Genomic DNA, 24,177 nt, shown 5'->3' with positions numbered 1-24,177 from the left:
ACTACTCTTAATTACATTAATTATTACCTGTCAAAACCGGTTTGTCTAATTAATTTTAAAGATCGATATGCAATCAAAACATATTTGATAATCAATTAGTCAGGTGTCAAACTGTGAACCTACAATCGTACAGTAGTGAGCTGTATTAATTATTGAAACATTATAAACGAGTCAATTAAACCAAAAGACACACCGAATATATCTCTGATTGAACTTACATTCTTGGATAAACAAATTAAAATGGCCGTGTAAGAAATTCACAGTGTGATTTCAAAATCCTGGGTTCCCTGTTGTGAACCCCTAAACAAATAACCTTGATAATGAAAAACACCCGGATGACAACAATCAATGGATATTGTACACTGTACGACAACTTTTCAAAAGTGAGGAAATTACGTTTGATAATATTCTGGCTTTTTAATCGGCCATTCCAACATTTCAAATTATTGATCATAGAAGTAAATCGAAACTCTCGTCTTACAATCCAAACAACGTGAGCATTATGATGCAAATGCAAACAATGAAAAACGAAGTGAAAGTATTTTAATTGATCAGATATAATTTACAATCAGAGAGAACTTTTACATGCAAAATGTCGGACGTCACAAGTCATTAACTTCCGGTCAAAACGAAAACCTGAATAAACCGGCTCACTGTCCAAACCGGCCCTTTTTCATAGTCCTGTATCCGGCTGGTTTTACAGTAATTGACATAAAGCTAAGACAGCAAGTTCTTAATTAAAAGTTGAGTTAAAATTATTTTGGCTGTTCTATTATAATCTTTCTTACCACTGTGACTTCAGATTTAGCTGGGATACCATGATCCAATGCTTTTACATGTAACCTATAAACAGCTGTTCCATTTTCTTTCTGACTGTTTTGAGATTCTCTATCAAGCTCCTTCAATACTGTTATAACACCCTATAATACAGATGTCAATGTTATTTGCATGTTACTTAGTTACAACTTCATTATTTGTATTCAAAATGACATCAATACAAATATAACATGATAAAATTACTTTGAACTGCATCTCTGCAATTTGTGCAGTCAAACTACATTGACTGTATGAACATTTGTGATATAGTTACTGACAGTTTTAGGCCTTATGTGTGATGCATGGTGACAATGTGTTACTGAAGAGTTTTATTTTGACAGGGCTCAAAAACAAGACAGAAGTACTCAAACTCAGGCTTGTACAAAGTTTACAATATTTTTAGACATCCTTTATTCATTTATATAACAAGTTTTTTTAATGAATAAAATTAAGAAGATTTATGTAGCTCATAAGTTTGTCACATGTATGGAAGTTTTTCATGGATCTAATTTGCCATAGTATTTTAAATGTTTTATATTTCATATTGGTGTCTGATGAGTTGAGAGGAAAATGTTTCCCCAATATGTAGCCATGATTATGTTTTTATATCCTGGTCTTCTGAAAGTACCTATCACATGTAATGGACATTTCCATTCTCAATTTTATGTTAATAATAAAACATAACCTTAAGAACTAGAAGACTATCATTTTTAATGATATCAGGTTTTTTTAAATTTATTTCAAACTGACATATATTAACTATGATCTGCCTTTTACTTACAGTATTATTTGGTAATGTAGTTATATTGAACAATCCACCATAATCATTTATCAGTGTAAAACTATTTGTTCCATTTTCACCCAAGTCTGGATCTGATGTAGATACCACCATATCAAAACCTTTACTGCTAGGGCCTGAAATAAAACATTCATATCAGTGTATAACATTGGTACTATTTCTGCACAGTTTTTGTTATGTTCATTTTGATTGTATATCACCACAAATTTTACAAATATTGATTCAGTGTTTGATCGTATTAAATTATGAGCACATTCTTTAAATTGTTGTTAAACATATAATTTAAAGATGTTTATCTCACTTGCATTACAATTAGTTAATTGCCTCATTGATTTAGACACCATCTTAAATTTAAATTTAACCTCCAATCTTGTGTTAGCTCTATATCACATAATTTTGAATTCTAAGATGACTTACCTTCGTATGTTGTAAACAAATATGAGTCTTTGTTGAATTTTGGTTTAAATTCATTGACGTCTAAAACGGTTATGCTTACATTTGTGCTTCCCTGTAACAGAAACATTCAGGCTTCAACTTTTTGTATGGGTAAAAGAAGATTGACTGTGAGCATTATAAAGATATCCCCCACTAAAATTATTTGGTTCACAAAGGGTTGATGTGCTAGTTTGATGGGATAGTCTCCCTTAAAAATATGAGTTTATTACCAGTTCAGTTTATAGATAAGTTCTAGATTTTGAAACTCATTTTCCACATTGAAGATCTTTAAAAAGCCATAATTATTTTTTAAAAACGATGAATTTAATGTATAATAATAATTATTTCATTAATAAAAGAACTAGAGGCTCTAAATAGCCTGTGTCGCTCACCTTGGTCTATGTGAATATTAAACAAAGGAAGCAGATGGACTAATGACAAAATTGTGTTTTAGTGATGGTGATGTGTTTGTACATCTGACTTTACTGAATATTCTTGCTGCCTACAATTATCTCTATTTATAATGAACTTGGCCCAGTAGTTTCTGTGGAAAATGTTAGTTAAAATTTACAAATTTTATGAAAATTGTTAAAAATTGACTATAAAGTACAATAACTCCTTAGGGGTCAATTGACCATTTTGGTCATGTTGCATTAATTGTAAATCTTATTTTGCTGAACACTATTGCTGTTTATAGTTTATCTCTATCTATAATTATATTCAAGATAATAACCAAAAACAGCAAAATTTCCTTAAAATTGCCAATTCAGGGGCAGCAACCCAACAACACAACCAATTTATTTAAAATTTCAGGGCAGATAGATTTTGACCTGATAAACAGTTTTACCCCTGTCAGATTTACTCTAAATGCTTTGATTTTGAGTTATAAGCCAAAAACTGAATTTTACCCCCATGTTCTATTTTTAGCCATGGCAGCCATCTTGGTTGGATGGCCGGGTCACCTGACAAATTTTTTAAACTAAATACCCCAATGATGATTGTGGCTAAGTTTGAATTAATTTCGCCCAGTAGTTTCAGAGGAGAAGATTTTTGTAAAAGATTACTAAGATTTACGAAAAATGGTAAAAATTTACTATAAAGGGCAATAACTCCTTAATGGGTCAACTGACCATTTCGGTAATGTTGACTTATTTGTAAATCTTACTTTGCTGAACATTATTGCTGTTTACAGTTTATCTCTATCTATAATAATATTCAAGATAACAACCAAAAACAGCAAAATTTCCTTATAATTACAAATTCAAGGGCTGCAACCCAACAACAGATTGTGCAAGTCATCTGAAAATTTCATAGCAGATAGATCTTGACCTGATACACAATTGTACCCCATGTCAGATTTGCTCTTAATGCTTTGGTTTTTGAGTTATAAGCCAAAAACTGCATTTTACCCCTATGTTCTATTTTGAGCCGTGGCGGCCATCTTGGTTGGTTGGCGGGGTCACCAGACACATTTTCTAAACTAGATACCCCAATGATGATTGTGGCCAAGTTTGGTTAAATTTGGCCCAGCAGTTTCAGAGTAGAAGATTTTTGTAAAAGTTAACGACGCCGGACGAAAGACGCCGGACGACCGACACAAAGTGATGGGAAAAGCTCACTTGGCCCTTTGGGCCAGGTGAGCTAAAAATGTATTTTCAGTTTTGAAACCATTGAACTAAAACAAAGTGAAACAAAGATAAAATATATTCTATTTGATCAGAAAACTCTCATACTACAAGACTCAACTGTACGGTATATTTATAACTCACTGTATGTCCGTCAGAATCATGGGCAATAACTGTCACTGTGTATGATGATCGATTTTCTCTGTTTAGTTCAGTGTTCACTTCTAAGTCACCAAAATGGCTATTGTTTTGAATGATGAAATACATACTATCATCTGAAAACATGAAAAATAACTTTCTGTAAAAAAAATTGTGAAATTGGGGTCAAAACTCTAATTTGGCATTTAAATTAGAAAGATCATATCATAGGGAACATGTGTACTAAGTTTAAAGTTGATTGAAGTTCATCTTCATCAAAAACTACCTTGACCTAAAACTACAACAAAAAAACTTTATATTGAAGCGGGACAGACAGACAGACAGATGGACAATTTGATGCACAGACTGAACTAGAGGCTCTAAAGAGCCTGTGTCGCTCACCTTGGTATAAGTGAATTAAACAAAGGAAGCAGACAGTTCATGACAAAATTGTGTTTAGGTGATTGTGATGTGTTTGTACATCTTACTTTACTGAACATTCTTGCTGCTTACAATTATCTCTATCTATAATGAACTTGTCCGTGTAGTTTCAGTGGAAAGTTTTAGTAAAAATTTACAAATTTTATGAAAATTGTTAAAAATTGATTCTATAGGACAATAACTTCTTAGGGGGTCAATTGACCATTTTGGTCATTTGACTTATTTTTAAGTCTTAAATTGCTGTACATTATTGCTGTTTACAGTTTATCTCCATCTATAATAATATTCAAGATAATAACCAAAAACAGTAAAATTTCCTTAAAATTACCAATTTAGGGACAGCAACCCAACAATGGATTGTTGGAATTATATGAAAATTTCAGGACAGATAAATCTTGACCTGATAAACAATTTTAACACATGTCAGATTTGCTCTAAATGCTTTGGTTTTTGAGTTATAAGCCGAAAACTGCATTTTACCCCTATGTTCTATTTTTAGCCATGGCGGCCATCTTGGATGGTTGGCCGGGTAATTAAACACAAACTTTAAACTAGATACATCAATGATGATTGTGGCCAAGTTTGGTTTAATTTGGCCCAGTAGTTTCAGAGGAGAAGATTTTTGTAAAAGTTAACGAGGACGGACGCAGGACGACGACGACGACGCCGGATGCCGGACGCCAAGTGATGGGAAAAGCTCACTTGGCCTTTCGGCCAGGTGAGCTAAAAACTTAATGCCCCTGAGTGGGGCATGAAAAAACCCAACTCTCTCCAATAAAAAACAAAATATGAAAAATGTCAATGTCCTTTAAACAACTGTTCAACTTAAAAATACTAATAACATTGAGAATGGAAATGGGGAATATGTTAAAGAGACAACAACCGGACCAAAGGATTAATATAAGTTGCAATAACTTGCTTCCCAATCCACTATAAATAAAGATGTTTAAACTAACCAAATAGTAGACAGCAGCCGAAGGCCATCAATGGGTTTTCAATGTATACAAATTAAAAGAGCTGGAGTTGATACATACCTCCTTCCAGTGAGTATTTCAGTTTCCCATCATCCAGAGCATCTCTATCATAGGCTGTCATGTGGATTATACTGGTAAATTGAGGTACATTCTATTACGATACAAATAAAAGTCATGTGAACATTTTTGGCTTTACTTTGAACAGATAAAAATATTGCATACTTCTGTAAAGTTTCTGATTGTACATTTCAAGTGCATGAAAAATTATAAAATATACTCAAATTATATTTTCTAAAGACTTTTGACAATGCACATCACAGTTTTTAAAATATTCTTTTACAATTTCCAACTTATATAAATCATCATCAACAACATGCCCTATAACATCCAGTTGGCTAGCAGAATCTGTGGAAATGTGTTTTAACTGAGACTTGTCACAATGTTCAATAACAGGTCTGAGCATCATTATTTCAAGTCCATCAAACAAGAAATATACCTGAAACCTATTTCTGATAGAACCAGCCCCTGGTATATTTCATCTACCATACTTACTTCACTGATTTCAGCGTAATACTGTGTTTGATTGAAGATAGGATCATTATCGTTGATATCTTGTATGTGGACCTTGATCTCTCTTGTACTGCTGTATTTACCATCACTTACTTCTGCCTAAATACAAAGTACAACTTATATAAAATAATCTCTTTAATATGACATTTTTTTCTTGAATTTTTCTATTAAAAAAAAACGGAGAAAATTAACAATATTCATTTTTACATTACTCACAAATTACTAATAATTGATTTGCCTCCTAAATGTTTTAATGGCAATACTACAAATGAGTCTAACTTAGAAGAAAAATGAAATCTGAAAATCAATCATTTCAAACCCTTCAGGTTTGCCATACAGGTATAGAAGGCCTATCAGATTTGTAACAACTTTTTGGACTTTTTAGGCCGGTGACCAAAGTCGGATTTATAAAATTTTAATCGTCAAAAGTGGTACACGGCTATATCATATATCATTGGATTCGGAAATATGTGTACTTTGAGATTCTTCTGGTCGTCAAATGAAAATATGGTGCAGTTTTTCAGAAATCTTGATCAAAGGTCATATGTCGTTTTCAAGAAAAAATAAAATTGAATATCTAACTCCAATTTAAATACCCTTTTTACAGTAGAATGATTGAAAACTTAAATTTATTTTCTTCCTTATTCAATTTTTCATCCAAAAAGTGGAAATCCATCATTATATGAGATTTCCGAACACGCGTATGCGACTGTACAAAAAGGGGGGTAGTTATCAGTTTTACATGATGTATTTTTTTCAAATAATAAGAACAACGTCTGTCAAAACTTAACAAAATTTCTAGAAATTTATGAAAAAATATGTATTTATTCATATAACCATCTAGTATACATCAATGAAATTGAAAACTTATTTTTTTTGCCATATACGTTGAACTCGGTTCATGCAAAACAGACAACACAAATTATTTCAAAACATACTTATAGGTGAGTTTTGACAATGTCATGACTATTTCTATGAAAAAAATTTGTATCAATAGGAAAATAAATCATTTTAAGATAAACTTATAACTTTAAAAAGGTATATTTTATGAAAGAATAGCCTTTTATTCGTTTGAAAATAAAGAACGTTTCGGTTATTCAATCCCAAACTAAGTGACGCAAGATCATATTTTTTGTATGCGGAATATATTGACATAGCACTAAATATACCTAACTTTAATCAGTATTTCAGACCTCAAATGACTTTTGTAATGTGGGGACGTTATTACGACGTTCTGACCATTGGCTGGAATACGTTTGTTTGCAAGTGGAAGTTTTAGCAAATCTCGAATGTCAGTATTGGTCCGTAGTGTTTAAAGAACACGACAAAATTCTTAAGCCACGAATCCTATAATGATATTGCGAATATCAATGTTAAACTTCGGACATTTAACGTGTTGTACCTTGCAATAGAGTGGTGGTCAAATGTTTGTGTACCACATATAGCGAGCTTTTATCCATCACCTTTGGACATCATCGTCATTGCTAAATACACTTTGGCCATGTCAATCTATTTTATGGGGGACATAAAACAACTGAAACATCAGTGCACCTCTATGAAAAATGTCAAAAGAACCCTGTATTGAAAGAAACGTCTTGTCCTGCTGCTTGAAACTCCAAATATCTCTAAACAAAAACCAAGAAAAAAAACGATCTGTAATCCGCATCGACAGTATGTATACACTAGCCATGATCACATGACTGTAGTTTGTGCATTGTTTCCGATTGTCGTGGTCGTTATGCCCTACATGTCTGTATAAGTGTTTGATATCTGAACTAGGGATAGCATTTATATCACACTGCAGATGGTAAAAAACTTTCTTCTGTGAATGATCTTGTAATTTAGAATACAACAGTTTGAGTCCAAGTAAAGGTTCATAGTGGCTATATGACAAATAAGCATTAAACTGCCTTTACTTAAATGTTTTGTTTTAGAGAATGAAATTCCTCGTCTTGGTTGTAGTTTTCTTTACAATAGATGCAAGCATATGAAAGAGAGACAAAAGATACCAAAGGGACATTAAAAGTCATAAGTCGAAATAAGCTGACAACGCCATGGCCAAAAAATGAAGAAAAAAACCCACATACAAACAATAGTACACATAGCACAACCTTTGATAGTCGTGACTTAAATTTCTTGCCTTGAGCCGGCTGCCATTTTGTCTGTATGATTCAAAGAAACACAGGCAACAGTACGTATGTTACCGATGGTTATATTTAAAACAAAGCATGGGGAATTCCAGGAAAACAAAAAATAGTTCAGTTTGGTTGTGTCAACAAGATGTTACCCGTGTCATGCGAATCAAAAGTATCATTATATTACAAACAGGAATGGAACACAAATTAATTGCAAATGTTCAGATCTGATCTGACACTTAGTATCTAAAAATTGTAAACCGCAAAAAGACGTGCTAGTGAGTTGGGCCACGACAGAGCTTAAATGTATCATTATTCGTGATACGGTAATATAAAAACCTATTTTGTGTCTATTTCAGTCGCAAGTTCTTCATAATTAGGTACATGACACTTAAATGAATTTTTCAGCTTCGACACTCAGGTGTTACAATTGAAACAGAATCTTCTAAACCTTCCGGGGGTATACGAGATAACCTTGTTTTCAGTATGTTTCGTGTTAATCTTTGGTGGTCTATGTAGAGTTTTGCAGAATTTTGTTTGTCATTTACTTTGTTCTCCTAATTTTACCATGCCGTTTTGATATTATCGTCAACTAATATGTTTGAATATCCCTTAAAATTCTGCGGCCTGTGTTAAGTAGTCAGGGGTACACCCCTGTCCAAGAAACTGTATAGACTCAACAAGCATCAGCATAGGGTATCATTTGAGATATGTGCTTATTATACGATGGCGTAGAGGAGTGTAGTACATTGAGACCTAGCGATGGGGAATTGACATTTGGAAAGTTAAAATCGCCCTCCAAAGTTTGTCATAGATTTTTGTTTGTAGTCGTCAATCCGTCTCAATATCAAAGAAAAAGGCCAAGATATGAAGCCAACATTCTAATTTCTGTAGTATCCTTTATCACAAGCTAACTGGAAAATGTAAGTACTGACTGACTAAAATGTAGGTAAAAAAGAGAAAGGTAATCTTCAATATATCTGAATTTTGAAATCATAGAACTAAGTAAAAAGGTTAACTTTAGGTCTTTAAAAGGTTCTGCATTTCAAATTGCAATGCGAACTGTAGATATCACTATGTCGTGTAGACTTATGCATCATTCGTATCCATTTTTATTATAAACAATTTTCAAGCGAATAGAATGAACCCTATGATAGATGATGATGTACATCTATGAATTAAAGTCACAATTTTATGCGCAATCTTGTGTATATTGTATCATTACACCAATCAACTGTGTCAAAATACCTCAATTTACTGAATGATTTACTGAATTATTTTAATAAAATAACACTATTTAAGGTATTAAAATGAATGTATGCTTCTTTGAAATGATAACGCAAAGTTTTAACGGACTTTCTAGTTTTGTTATATTTTTGGAATTTTGTCGGATCCCTATTTCTTAAATAAACCATTGAAAAACTTCTTTCGCCTTTTACATCAATAAAATCAAAATAACACAACCTTAAAAAAGAATTTCGGACACCAAAATAATTCAACGAAATAATAAAACATCAACAAAAACAAGTAATATCAAGTCCAAATATTACAGGAAACATATGTCCGAGCCCAATCATGGACGGGACACAACTATCCGCAATATTTCTAAGTAGATGATGGATGAGAAGAGATTTTTTAAATTTAAAAAAATATCGTTTTAAACAATATGACCTCATAAAAACAAGTGTACATGAAAAGAAAAATTGTAGTTTTATTACTTTATAGTAGATACGATATAATCCATTCATCAGCGCTTTGTTGTATGATGTTGGAATCGGGTAAAACACAAAATTTCCCCGTTAACAGTAGTTTTTACCTTCGTAATTTGTCATCAAAAGGCTTTGAGGATTACCCTTTTTGCCTAATGCATAGAACATTATGTTTCACGTTTAAATAAAACAAAAAAGAAAGATGTTTGATGGCAGCTTTTGAATAAAAAACTAAACTGCATGTCACTTATGATCTGCATTTGATGTCAAATTTGCTGACTAAAAGCTGAAATAAAAAAAACTGCACCATACGACTTTTTGACGACCAATCTTAAATTCCAGTAAAATCATTTTTCTAGGACTGTGCCAACTTTTAGCCGTGTACCATGAAGTGAAATTAAACTCCTTTAATAATCGACTTTTCCCTATTCTGTCACTGCACTATTTGGTTTAAATGCCTTTTAAATTTGTATTGATCTTTCATCTGGTTTGATTTGGAAGCATTGATTTAAGTCATATTTTGAAGGAAAAAAAATCATGTCTATCGTACTGAATAATAAATCTTGGTTTCCTTAAAAATTACTTGAAACAAAAACTTATTCTTTATAAACTGAAATTTTTGGATTTGAGATTTGGAGTAGACACACCACACAGACCAGAAACATACCCCCCACCCCCCACCCCCCACCCTGAACCCACTTAATTGTAGGTTGGTCATAAAAATAGCAATATAGCAAAAATATACTGTGAACTAAAATAATTACCTTTAATGAGTATAATCCGTTTAGATTATCAGGCATTGATTCATAATCTAGACTAGTTTTTAAGACAAGACATCCCCCTGTTTGGTTAGAGTATGGCTGTATTTCAAACTTGCCATGTGAATCATCTTCTATTATACTGAAATTTAGCTAAGAAAAGGAAGAGAGAAAAATATTATTAAGTTAATATATACATAAAATGAGCTATCACTGGGTCGATGCCACTGCTGGTGGACGTTTCGTCCCCGAGGGTATCACCAGCCCAGTAGTCAGGACTTCGGTGTTGACATGAATATCAATTATATGGTCATTTTTATAAATTTTCTGTTTACAAAACTTTGAATTTTTCGAAAAACTAAGGATTTTCTTACCCCAGGAGTAGATTACCTTAGCCGTATTTGGCACAACTTTTTGGAATTTTGGGTCCTCAATGCTCTTCAACTTTGTATTTGTTTGGCTTTTTAACTATTTCGATCTGAGCGTCACTGATGAGTCTTATGTAGACGAAACGCGCGTCTGGCGTATAAAATTATAACCCTGGTACTTTTGATAACTATTTACACCACTGGGTCGATGCCACTGCTGGTGGACGTTTCGTCCCCGAGGGTATCACCAGCCCAGTAGTCAGCACTTCGGTGTTGACATGAATATCAATTATATGGTCATTTTTATAAATTTTCTGTTTACAAAACTTTGAATTTTTCGAAAAACTAAGGATTTTCTTACCCCAGGAGTAGATTACCTTAGCCGTATTTGGCACAACTTTTTGGAATTTTGGGTCCTCAATGCTCTTCAACTTTGTATTTGTTTGGCTTTTTAACTATTTCGATCTGAGCGTCACTGATGAGTCTTATGTAGACGAAACGCACGTCTGGCGTATAAAATTATAACCCTGGTACTTTTGATAACTATTTACACCACTGGGTCGATGCCACTGCTGGTGGACGTTTCGTCCCCGAGGGTATCACCAGCCCAGTAGTCAGCACTTCGGTGTTGACATGAATATCAATTATATGGTCATTTTTATAAATTTTCTGTTTACAAAACTTTGAATTTTTCGAAAAACTAAGGATTTTCTTACCCCAGGAGTAGATTACCTTAGCCGTATTTGGCACAACTTTTTGGAATTTTGGGTCCGCAATGCTCTTCAACTTTGTATTTGTTTGGCTTTTTAACTATTTCGATCTGAGCGTCACTGATGAGTCTTATGTAGACGAAACGCGCGTCTGGCGTATAAAATTATAACCCTGGTACTTTTGATAACTATTCTATAATACAAGTGTACTACAATGCATATATATTTGAACCTTTTAATAAAGATGTCTTTCCCACAAGATAGCAAGCTTATTTCAAGTTGAGTTTCAATCACATTTTAGAAAGGTCTGAATTGCAGTTTATTGTTAAAAAGGAAATATCAAGACTGTACAGATGCAAGCAGTAAAATGAAAAAATGTTCTGTATCAAAATCTTTTACCAGGGTTATTTACCTTTGTATTTAAGTCAGGGTCTTCTACAGGTAATGGAAAGAAACAAGTTCCTGTTGACAAATTCTCTGGGATAGTTTTTGTGTCATACTGGAACCCAAATCGTGGTGGATTGTCATTAATGTCTTGGATATTAATGTTGACCTGTAAAAGAAGATGTAAAATCTTGGTTTCATTCAATCCTATGTTTCTCATTATCATAGATTGAAATTTGCTTTGGATATGTACTCAAAATATCCAAGACATAGTATGACCAAGTATGCCAACAATTTTATTATACTAAAATCTTATTATACCTTATTTTAAATTTCCTTAAAATCTGCATATTTTCATTATTCTATGTATATTTAACACTGTCTCAAGCATGCAAAAAATATATACATGTGTAATTTTTTTTATGTTTAACTCTTCATCATTTGTAAGCTTTGAAACAGATTCCAATTAACATGAAATGTGCAATACTATGAGTTCATTACTTTTCATGATTATTAATATTCATGGATTGAGGAAAACTTGGGATATTTGATTTCATGATTTTGACAAAGTTTGTAATTCATTGAACATTTAAATTCCTGATTCACATGTACCCATGAAATCCATGAAAATCTGTATCTCATGAAAAGTAATAATGATTCACAGTACCAGGTTTCTCCCTTTAATTTCATCTCATGCTTTATTTGTAAAACATATAATTCCTTTGAATCTGATACATCACATTTCCATACTTATAAAATCATTTCAATCCATTGCAGTAAAGACACATTAACTTTTAAGTCAATCAAGTCAATACTTAGATAAAGTAAATATTAAAAGGCAATATAAATAGTAAAATAAAAATAATCTCAACATTCATATACCTGCGCTAGACAAGAACTTGAAGAACTGTTGACCTGTACATGTATGACTGTTATTTTCTTTGTTTCAGTCTCCCTGTCTAGTGGTCCATCAGATGTTATAGTACCCTAAAAATAAAGATAAAAAATAGAGAAATATTTTCGGCAACAAAATCTGCAAAATTCAATAAATAACTTTTAATTTTATATGTTAAAAGTGCTGTGTTTTAATGAAAACCTCATTCAGAATAGACTTTTAAAAAGTAAAAACACAAAAATACTGAACTCGGAGGAAAATTCAAAAAGGAAAATCCAAAATCAAAAGGCAAGATTAAAAGTCCAAACACATCAAACGAATGGATAACAACTGTCCATATTAACATATTACTGACATTTGTCTCCAGATTATCATTAAATAATTTTTTGACAGATTACCTAATCTGTGGTTGAACATCCTGGTACTTGGTCAAGAAGAGCAACCAAAAGAAGTTACATCAAACACATAATCTGTAAATTTTGACGATTCTTTTGTCGTGCATGGAAAACATTAAACAGTTAATTTACCCCCAAAATTGTACCAACAAAAAGCTTGATTTTAATTCATTACATTGCTCTTGCAAGATGTCCCTACCTGTGAAAAAATATATCAAACTCTCGAGTCAAAAGTCAGAAAAATGAAGTCTATTACTGAATAATATTAACAAGTTTGACTGCAAGCTGATTAATAACTATGAGTATTCATACCTAAAAAAAAAAAATTCAATGACCCAGATGATCAAATATTTTGAGTGCATTTAATTCAAATTAAAAAAAAAGAGAACTTTTGTAAAATTATAACCCATATTGAGTGAATACATTGAAGAAGATCCTGCCAAAAATCCTACGGTGGTTAAAATATGTGCAGGTCCCACTAAACTAAAATGATGATTTTAAAGACATATAGTGTGTACTTACATTAGAATCAATGGTGAATCCTGTGGAATTGAATAATGTGTATGAGAGTGTCTGTTTAGAACTAGCATTGACTTTAGTTATGTAATGGTCAGTACTGTTTTCTGTCACGTCCACTGTTATAATGGCGGGTGTGATGACAAGACTGGGGTTATTGTATAATTCTATTTCTTTAGTATCCATCAGTCCGCCTTTATCTTTGACGATGACAGATATTGTTAAATTGCTAGCCACTTCAAGTTTTGCTCTGATTTCACCAGATTCATTTCCGATTCTAAAATGTCTTGTATCATTGAGTGAGTAACTAAGAACATCATTCTTATCAGGATCCCTTGCATTAACTATAGCAACTAGTTGGTCTCTAGTTATAGGAGATTTTACACATAATCCATCCAGTTTTTCCAAGAACTGTGGTTTTTCATTAACATTAGTTATGTATATTTGAACATGGGTGGTGGCAGTTTTAGGATCATCAGCTTTGTCTATTGCCAGCACAGTTAACTCGTAATGTTGAACCCCTTCATAGTCCAGCTTACCCACAAGAGTTATTTCCCCTGAGTTTTCATTAATATGGAATTTGCCATCATATTTTGAGTTTGGAACAAGTTTATACCAGACAATTCCAGCATCTCCGGGGTCTTTATCTTTAGCTTTAACTATAATCACACTAGAATTGATATTAGCATTTTCTTTTAAGCTGTTTGAGTACGGCTCATTTAAGAAATATGGAGGGTTGTGATTTGTTATGTCAATGAAAATGTTTATTTCTGCCGATGTAGTCAATGGAGGTTGTCCATGGTCCATGACATTGACAGTCATATTGTATTCTACATTAGCTTGAAACTTAATGTGATCATCCATAACAAACAATTCTCCTGTACTGTTATCTATCCTGAAATGATCTTCATTTGCCAGATAGAATGTAAAACCTCCATTCGATATGTCTTTATCTTTCGCAGTCAACTGTCCAACTCTCCTATTACCTAGGGCATTAGCTGGGATAGAGAAGTTCTTCAGACTGGAGGTAAAGAAAGGTACATTGTCATTCACATCTTCTACCAACACTTCAACAGTAGCATAATCATGTCCATTTGTACCATCAGTGACAGAAATATTCACCATATACCTCTGATGGACTTCTGCATCTAGTTCTTTCTTTGTTACTAACATATTTTGTTGGAATTCAAATTCATCTGTGAAATTGACAGCTGCATATATCAAATTTGTGGAATCAGGATCAGATGCCCCAACCTGAAATAAAAAAGCAATTTTTATTCTACTTTAATTCCTTTCTCATAATTTAAAAAAATCTATTTTGCATCAATTCAAATAATTGTCATTTATTTGTATTCTTTAGAAAGTGAAGACTCACTCATGTTTTTTTTTTATCTATTTTGTTCTCCTAATTGGCAGAAAATACAGCCAAAACTCCTAGACCTAGGTTTGATTTCATTACATCTTATAATAAATAAATTTGGTGTTTTTACTGTCTTCTGATTGGTTAAAATTATTAGTTTTATTTTCAATGTTGTCAATTTTTATGGTGACACGCCCCCTCTGACGTTGTGTATTCATACGCCAACATGTGTGTACGTTGTTATTGTTAATGTAAATAATACAAAAAGTTCTTTGAGCCTTATTTTGATAGAAATTTATTTATAATGAATGGCAATAATTTATTTTGATTTTATTGAACCATAAAACTAATTTTTGACTCCTCACATTTTACATAATCCGCTTCGCGGATTATTCAATGTGAAGAGCCAAAAATTAGTTTTATGGTTCAATAAATTCAAAATAAATAATAGCCATTTATTAAATATTATGAAAAGAAGCAGCGGTTTGTAAGAATAAGAGACAGTTCTATTTATGACATCAATCAATATGATGAAAACAGTCATTGGCTTTTCTGAAGGCCTTGCAGTGACCTATAGGTAGTAATTTCTTTGTCATTTGGTCTCTTGTGGAAAGTTGTCTCATTGGCAATCATACCACATCTTCTTTTTATTATATTTTTATAACAATGTTTCCAGTAACTTTTCTTTAAAAAATTTTAAACTAAAAGAAATCACATGAATGGCAATGACTATTTTGGACTGTCAATTAGTTACTTGATTTTACTCTTAAAAAAGGCTACAAGCAGGCTTTCTAATTTTGGCATCCAGAGATTGAATAAAGATTGTTACCTTGACAACTGAACTTCCAACTTTCATATTCTCTTTAATAGCAGCAGTATATGTCTTCCAGTAAAACTCAGGAGGTTTGTTGTCTCTGTCTTTGAGATTGATCATGATCAAAGCTCTGCTGGTATGTGAGAATGGTGTCCCTACAATAATATTACAACATAAATTATCTCATTCTCTTACTATTTCTTTCCATATGTAGAATATTTTATGATGGCATAAAGTTATCAATTAAGAGTTGTCATTTTAAAAATTCACATGCAAGAGAGTTACAAACCATTTAAATCAACTGGGAGAAAAAAAAGGTCAAACGCAAGTAGCTATCAAAACTTATTCGACAGGATATTACAGTAATTAAATTTTTCAGTTGACTACAATTGGCTGCAACTATCCAATTGGCAGAAACTATCAAAATTTGATAGGTCACCAATAATCTTGCTTTGGGTAAATTAAAAATAGAAGAAAAGTACTCAAAACAATTTGCAAGTATAAATAAACCAAAATATCTGTAGACAATAGCATAAAGAAATTGTTGTAAAAAAATATATCATGTAAGAGACTTAAACTAGAAATCAGAAATCATTAAAAAAAATGTGATAAATGAAAACATAATCACTACTATAAAAATTGCCTTAATTTTTTAGCTTAAGTCAAATTCAAGCAAACTTTAAAGCTTGCGCAAGAAATGTGCATGAACAATTTCCTGAGCTTATTTTCATCCATATTATAATACTGAAATAAAAAAAAAACTGGGAAAATCAGCCTTATACTATTGTATGTCCTTACTGGATGTCTGTTTATAGTTATATCTATATATGGGTCACATCAACAACCTGCTGAGGTCATGTGTATGGGGTTAAGGAGATTGCCATCATATTCGATTGTGTTGATACTTGGAAACAACTTATGAATCATTTCCTGTGAAACTTTTTTTATTCTGATTTAGTATATCATATAACAAATTTGAAATACCTGTATTTTATGATAAATGACAAAGAAGGTTGGATAAAAATTCTAAAATTATGAATTGTTTGTATTTCTTTTAATTTGTATATTTGTATTTTCTTTGATTTTAGGGATATGAGATTAACTGATTTATTGTTTTTTTTTAATGTCCAGTTCCTATTTAAGACAGAAGAGATTTCACTCTTTTTTTTTTGGCACTCGGTCTTCAGAACATAAAACTGACTAAATAGTTTTAAGGTTGAGAATTTTTTTTTTTAAATGTGTAATTTGCTCTAAAATCTATTTATATTTTATGTGACTAATTGAAGGATATAGTATATTGGACATTCCCACAAAACTGCTTTTACTAAGAACTTTAAATATAACACAAAATATATTGGTAAATTGAAACTTTAAAACTTAGATGGTTAGTTTAAAGTTATCAGGTGCATATATGTCTCAAATCTTTTGTTTATAAAATTTAAAGTCAGACAAAGAGTTTTATTTAAATAATTCACAGTTATTACCCTTTAATCACCACCTTTTCAATTAACCCCCAGAATTTCTTTCCAAATGACAAATTCTATAACATCTGTTTGAAAAATCCAAATGACTGATTTTTAGACGAAATATCTGAGTTACAAATATGCTTTCTGTATACATTTGTTAAATTTTGCAAGCAATATTTTAAAAATATATTTAAGTCTTCCTTTTAAATTATATACTATATATAGTCAAGAGCTTTAGTTACTTGTTGATATTACCATTACTGGTACTGGTTATACTAGGATAAAGTAAATAAACACTTTCTTTAGACCTTCCACTAAATTCTGAATAGGATAGGAAGGTTAACTAAGACAAGTCATAGCTAATGATAAATACTGACTATCAAAGATAAACATTTTTAAGTTATTCAAAATATCTCAGATATAGATTTCAAATGAATTAACAAGGGACATAACTCTGAAGAAACAAAAGTGAATTTGAACAGTGCATGTTTTTAGTAGTTCTTAATGCTAGATTTATTTTTAAATATTCCACTACTTAAGATAATGAACAAAATCCTAAAATTTGGTTATGCTAAAAATCAATATCAATGTATCAAAGCAGGAATAATGAATTAGAAAAATGTCATTGACTACACAGTATAAAAAAAATGCAAAGAAAATGGGACTATAAAATTTCATTTTAAAGTGAGATGAATAAAATGTTTGTTTCTCTATAAAATAACCTTAACAGTTTAATTTCCTTTATCCTAAATAACTGTAGTTAGAAATAAAGCATGTTTTTTTGTTTATGTAATGATATTACAACACTTGTACATGGCACAGTTCCATGGATTAAAATTAAGTTAAGATAATTTTTTTTGTAATATAAAGGTATTTTTACTTAAACATGGCAAAATTAAACTGAAACTTAAACAAGAGGCTCTCAAGAGCCTGAATCACTCACCTTAATTTTTTTGGTTAAATCTCTCATCAATGATTATTTTGGCAATTATTTAAATGTTCTTTGAATCGTCCTATTTTCTTCAAAAGCAAAAAAAAAATCATTTTCTCCTATGCTCTATTTTAGCCATAGGAGCTATGTTTCTGACATACAAGGAAATGAAATATAAAATTTATACTAGATACTCTGAAACTCATTTAGCCTAAGTTTGGCTGAAATTGATACAGCAGTTTCAAAGGAGAAGATTTTTTAAAGTAAGTCAACATGATGAACAAATTGTGAAAAAAGTCTTTAAAGGGCAATAACTCCTTAAGGTGTCAATTGACAATTTTGGTCAAATTGACTTATTTGTAGATCTTACTTTGCTTAACATTTTTGCTATTAACAGTTTATCTGTATCTATAATAATATTCAAGATAATAACCAAAAACTGCAAAATTTCTTTAAAATCATCAATTCAGGGGCATTATACCTGAAAAACCAGTTACCCAATTCGGCTGAAAATTTCAGGACAGGTAGACCTTGACCTAATAAATACTTTAACTTCTTGTCTTATTTGCTCTAAATGCTGGAGTTTTTGAGATATAAGCCAAAAACTTCATTTTACCCTGTGTTCTATTTTTAGCCATAACGGCCATGTTTTTTGACGAAATAGAAAATAAAACACAAACTTTATTTTATACACCCTACTGATCATTCAGTTGAAGTTTGGTTGAATTTGGTTAAGTAGTTTTAGAGGAGAAGATTTTTTAAAGTTAGCAAATATGATGAACAAATTATGAAAAATTGTCATAAAAGGACAATAACCCCTTAAGGGGTCAATTGACAATTTTGGTAAAATTGACTTATTTGTAGATTTTACTTTGCTTAACATTTTTGCTATTAACAGTTTATCTGTATCTATAATAATATTCAAGATAATAACCAAAAACTGCAAAATTTCTTTAAAATCATCAATTCAGGGGCATTATACCTGAAAAACCAGTTACCCAATTTAGCTGAAAATTTCAGGACAGGTAGACCTAATAAATACTTTAACTTCTTGTCTTATTTGCTCTAAATGCTGGAGTTTTTGAGATACAAGCCAAAAACTGCATTTTACCCTGTGTTCTATTTTTAGCCATGACGGCCATGTTTTTTGACGAAATAAAAAATAAAGCACAAACTTTATTTTATACACCCTACTGATCATTCAGTTGAAGTTTGGTTGAATTTGGTTGAGTAGTTTTAGAGGAGAAGATTTTTTAAAGTTAGCAAATATGATGAACAAATTGTGAAAAATTGTCATAAAAGGACAATAACCCCTTAAGGGGTCAATTGACAATTTTGGTCATATTAACTTATTGTAGATCTTACTTTGCTGATCATTTTTTCTGTTTACAGTTTATCTTTATCTATAACAATATTCAAGATAATGACCAAAAACTGCAAAATTTCCTTAAAATTACCAATTAAGTGGCAGCAACCCAACAATGGGTTGTTTGATTCATCTGAAAATTCTAGGGCTGATAGATGTTGACCTAATGAACATTTTTACCCAATCTCAGATTTGCTCTAAATGCTTTCGTTTTTGAGATATAAGCCAAAAACTGCATTTGACCCCTATGTTCTATTTTAAGTAACAGCGGCCTTTTTTTTGACGGATCAAAAATCGAACCACACACTTTGTGCAGGATAATCTAAGGAACAATCATGCTAAGTTTCATCCAAATCCATTCAGTAGTTTCAGAGGAGAAGATGTTTGAAAAATTGTTAACGATGACAGACGACGACGACGACGGACGCCAAGTGATGAGAAAAGCTCACAAAAGTTATTCATGTAGGTGAATTTTCTTTACAACTTTTGAAAGCGCATGCAAAAACAAAATAAAGCTTAGGGGCCTCAGTCTAATTTACTACTGTAATCACTAGTTAGTCAACACTGAGGTTGTGAGTTCGAACCCCACTTCAACTCAAATCTTAATGGATTAGGATTGTTATTTGCCTTTCGAGGTGGTCTTTTCCGGCATACCTCACCTATGAAAACTGGCCCCCATGAAATAGCCCAAAAGCGGTGCTTTAAATCAAAATCTATAAAGCATAACATCTAACAATTGATATGTCAATTGTGCAGCTCTGATCAAATAAAAGAAGAATGTGTCTAAGGATATGAATGCCCATACTAAAGCTTTGCAATTTTCCAATTTAAAAAGGGACAGACAGACAGACAGACAGACAGACAGACAGACAGACCTAGAAAGTTGAACATACATTATAACATATCCACTTGTTTTGATTGATATGCAGGTTAACATAACAGTTCTCAAGATATAGATTTTACATAGTCTGTTCCATAGGACATGGGGTTGTCAACTGAAACCAAAGTTTTTAACCTTAACTTTTGACCTAGGAAGTTGTACATACATTATGATACACTCTCTAGTGTTGGATAATATATATTTTAAATAAAAAATATGAAATCATAATGGTCTCAAGATAAAAAGCGGACACAATCTTTACTATAGGATATGTTGTTGTCAAATGAAACCAAAAAGTTTTGACCTTCAACTCTGACCTAGGAAGTTGTAAAAACATTAAGACTCTGGTGTTGGTTAATATACATGTCAAGTATAAAGTATGAAATTATAATGGTTCTCTAAGATATTTTACTTTTTACAAATATATAAAAGTACCTTAAGAGAGCAAACTACAATACACAGCTACCTTATAAAGGAGCAAGCTTATTTTGACCTGATGGCCCGATTTTATTTCTCGTTGGATACCAATTATTGTGGGTTTCGTATATACAAGTGAACCACAAATTCTAATAATCAACAAATAACAAAGTATAAAATGAGGTTTGCTATCTAATTTTAAAATCAAATCAAATCGCACTAAAAACTTTTTACATACCATCTGAGGCCTGAACCAGTAAAGTATGAACTGGTCTTATTTCATAGTCTAGGCAGTTATGTGTATCATTTATATATAAAATCCCAGAGGAATCCATTGTGAAGACATCATGACAGCTTGCGTCTCCATCAACAATACTGTATGTTATGGAACCAAGTTGATCTAAATCAGTAGCATTCATAACCTAAAATGTAAAAAAATACAGTTATCTAAATAATGTTTTGTCTGATATGTCCAAGATTAAAAAAGTATTTGTTTCAAACAGAAAAAAATAAGCGAATGTATTTTCTATAGTTTGATACTTCGTGCAATACAATTTGAAAAAACTGATTAAACTTCAAATCAAAAACCTTAAATAAATGACATATGTTCAAAAACAGAGTTCAAATTTGCTTAACTGTTTAAAAAACAAGAATGTGTCCACAGTACACCAGTTAACCTAAAGTGTAACAGACGGACGAACGAACAGACGGACGGATGGACAAACAAATGGACGAATGAACGGACGCACAGACCAGAAAACATAATGCCCCTCTTCTATCGTAGGTGGGGCATAAAAATATATTTGAAAATGAAAACAAAGTAATAATCATTTAATCTGACCATACCATCCCTCTTCCTTAGTTTACTTTGACCACATAAATGGTTAAATATACCTTCAAACAACTGATCCTGATAAATATTTTTTTTTTAAAGATTCAAACAGGTTCATCTTCTACAATGACCATTTTCTACCAGTTGTGTGATACATGTACACATGCATTTCAACTATCTATACAATTTAGATGGACTTCTAAAGGAAAAATTGTATTTTTTTAAAAGAGTTTTACCTGAATTGTCTTTGTTTTTACATCCTCCATCACACTGATGTTATAAGTATTATGTGTAAACTGTGGTGGATTATCATTGATGTTCAGTATAGTAACAGACACTGTGGTAGTTACATTGTTTCTCCCATCCGATACTTTAACATGTATGTAGTACTTTGTAGGACCTGTCTCATAGTCGAACATCTTCTTAGACCGTAGTAGGCCATTATTATCTATTCCAAAATCTATAATTGAAGAAAAGTCAATAATTTTTTAATTTCATGAAAATCTACAGCTGAAAATGAAATTCTCAAATGCCTCACTTTTAACCCTATTAAACATTTCAACCTTTAAGTAGATATGTAAATACAACAGAATTTACAATTTTATTCCATTTGAAAATTGACCAATCATAATTATGATTTGCATCTGACCATGATTTTTTTTATAATCTTACCTGATCTATTAATAAATTTTCAAAGATGATGTTCAAAACATTATTCCAGTCATCTTTTACCATGGCTTTCAAGTAATTAGCTAACTTGTTTCTGAACAAAAGATGAAAATGTGGACTATTTTAAAACAAACTTCCCAAGTGGTTTAAATGTAACATGTTGTCCTCAGGAGGGGGCGGTTGCAAGTTTTATCCATATTCAGGTCAAAGACTTTAAATTTCTTTGCTGCTTTTCTCCTAATCATAGGACATTGAAGGGTAAACAGAGACACATTTGCCAGGAGTCGCACTAATGTGTTATTTGGCATGTCTTTCTGTGGACAATTATCTTGTAAATTAGGAAATAAAAAACAAGGCTTAGCATGTCGATCTAGTTTAAAGCAGGAGTCTTACTCATATAACATTTAAAAGCTAGCTCCCCACCTTACACAAATATATTTATGATTGCAAAATTTCACATTTACCCTTTTTTGTGATAAATTGTTGTTTAGATCGTGAAATCTGGTTGTAGCAATTAATTTGTAATGTCACAAAAGAAAACAAGACAGACTTGTTCACATTCCCCCTCCCTGTATATAAATGTTTGGACCAGATTACATCTTCCCCTTCACAAACCTTTGGAGTGGTTAAGAAGACTGAATATCAATGATGAGTCAGCATCCAAATCTGTAGCCATGACTACACCAACTATACTTCCCATTGGTTCATTTTCATCCACACTGAAATCATATTTCCCTCCAAACACTGGTGGATTGTCGTTTATATCTGTTATGTGGACAATAACAGTGGCTGATCTGTGGAAGAAATACACCAGTATAAACATCACTATCAATAGTATTGTATATCTTAAAATTCATCTTTTAAATGTTCTTTACAAAATGTCTCTAAAAACACATGAAAGATATTGGTAAGTTTAAATTGCATTCCATAATATTCCTTGAGGTAAATTTGGAAATGTTTCAACTTATGTATAATTTTTTTTTTATAATAGGGTATTTGATTGATGATTTCCTTAGCTCATCCCAATAAAATACCTATAGATTGATATCTTTTTTGATAGCCTGTCCAAAGCATTTTTATTTGTATACAAATAGTTGATATATTTCCTTTATTTAGATAATTTGATGCAGTTAACATTTACAAATTTATATAACAAACTAAATATTACTAGTATGATATATACATATACACATTCATGGATCTACAATCTGTCAATACCTGTAACTTGGCATTGCAGAAGGTCATGTTTTTTCTCTGACTGTTAATGACGTCTTTATACTAAATCCATTGGATGTTGGATGTGTACAGATTGATAATTTAGTCTGAGATGCATGATTTTTTTATTAGTTGTAAGTGGCTTTGAACTAGCTGTCAGATAACTGTGAGTACTCTCAGGTATGTTCCTAGTGTCTTTTTGTTGTCAGGATGTACAAGAACGCGGCCACGTCCACTTGTATTTTTGTCATCTGATGAGTTAAGCCTTTTTCAACTAATTTATATAGTTCCTTCTTTTGTTGTACTGTTATACCACTGCGACAGATTAGGGGAGAGTTGGGATCCCGCTAACATGTTTAACCCGGCCACATTATTTATGTATGTGCCTGTCCCAAATCAGGAGCCTGTAAATCAGTTGTTGTCGTTTTTTTATGTGTTACATATTAAATATAAACTCAATCTATATCTCATCATAGAAGACTCACTTACTAAAAATCAGCTCAATATGTGAAGGCATTAAAAAAAAAGTCTTTATGAGTTTTATTTTTTTAAGTTTGAA

At 31.7% G+C, this 24,177-nt stretch overlaps 1 protein-coding gene across 1 annotated transcript in view; it reads right to left on the bottom strand.

Annotated features, from left to right (window-relative positions):
• LOC134726604 (protocadherin Fat 4-like) overlaps positions 1–21,282 on the bottom strand; it is a 63,917-nt gene extending 42,635 nt beyond the window's left edge. Inside the window, exons 1-12 of the mRNA XM_063591014.1 lie at positions 21,141–21,282; positions 15,858–15,997; positions 13,675–14,922; positions 12,745–12,849; positions 11,891–12,031; positions 10,407–10,553; positions 5,781–5,897; positions 5,289–5,379; positions 3,820–3,950; positions 2,033–2,123; positions 1,598–1,731; positions 789–920 (exon numbers count right to left, since the gene is read on the bottom strand). Of these exons, the coding sequence (XP_063447084.1) occupies positions 789–920; positions 1,598–1,731; positions 2,033–2,123; positions 3,820–3,950; positions 5,289–5,379; positions 5,781–5,897; positions 10,407–10,553; positions 11,891–12,031; positions 12,745–12,849; positions 13,675–14,922; positions 15,858–15,997; positions 21,141–21,237 (2,574 nt within the window). The 5' untranslated portion in view covers positions 21,238–21,282. The remainder of the gene's footprint in view (positions 1–788; positions 921–1,597; positions 1,732–2,032; positions 2,124–3,819; positions 3,951–5,288; positions 5,380–5,780; positions 5,898–10,406; positions 10,554–11,890; positions 12,032–12,744; positions 12,850–13,674; positions 14,923–15,857; positions 15,998–21,140) is intronic.
• Positions 21,283–24,177: the final 2,895 nt, after the last annotated feature.

This window comes from Mytilus trossulus, chromosome 7 (genome assembly GCF_036588685.1).
Source record: "Mytilus trossulus isolate FHL-02 chromosome 7, PNRI_Mtr1.1.1.hap1, whole genome shotgun sequence".
Taxonomy (NCBI): Eukaryota; Metazoa; Mollusca; class Bivalvia; order Mytilida; family Mytilidae; genus Mytilus; species Mytilus trossulus.
The sequence above is the reverse complement of the archived record's forward strand: the minus strand, read 5'-3'. Positions and strand labels throughout refer to the sequence as shown.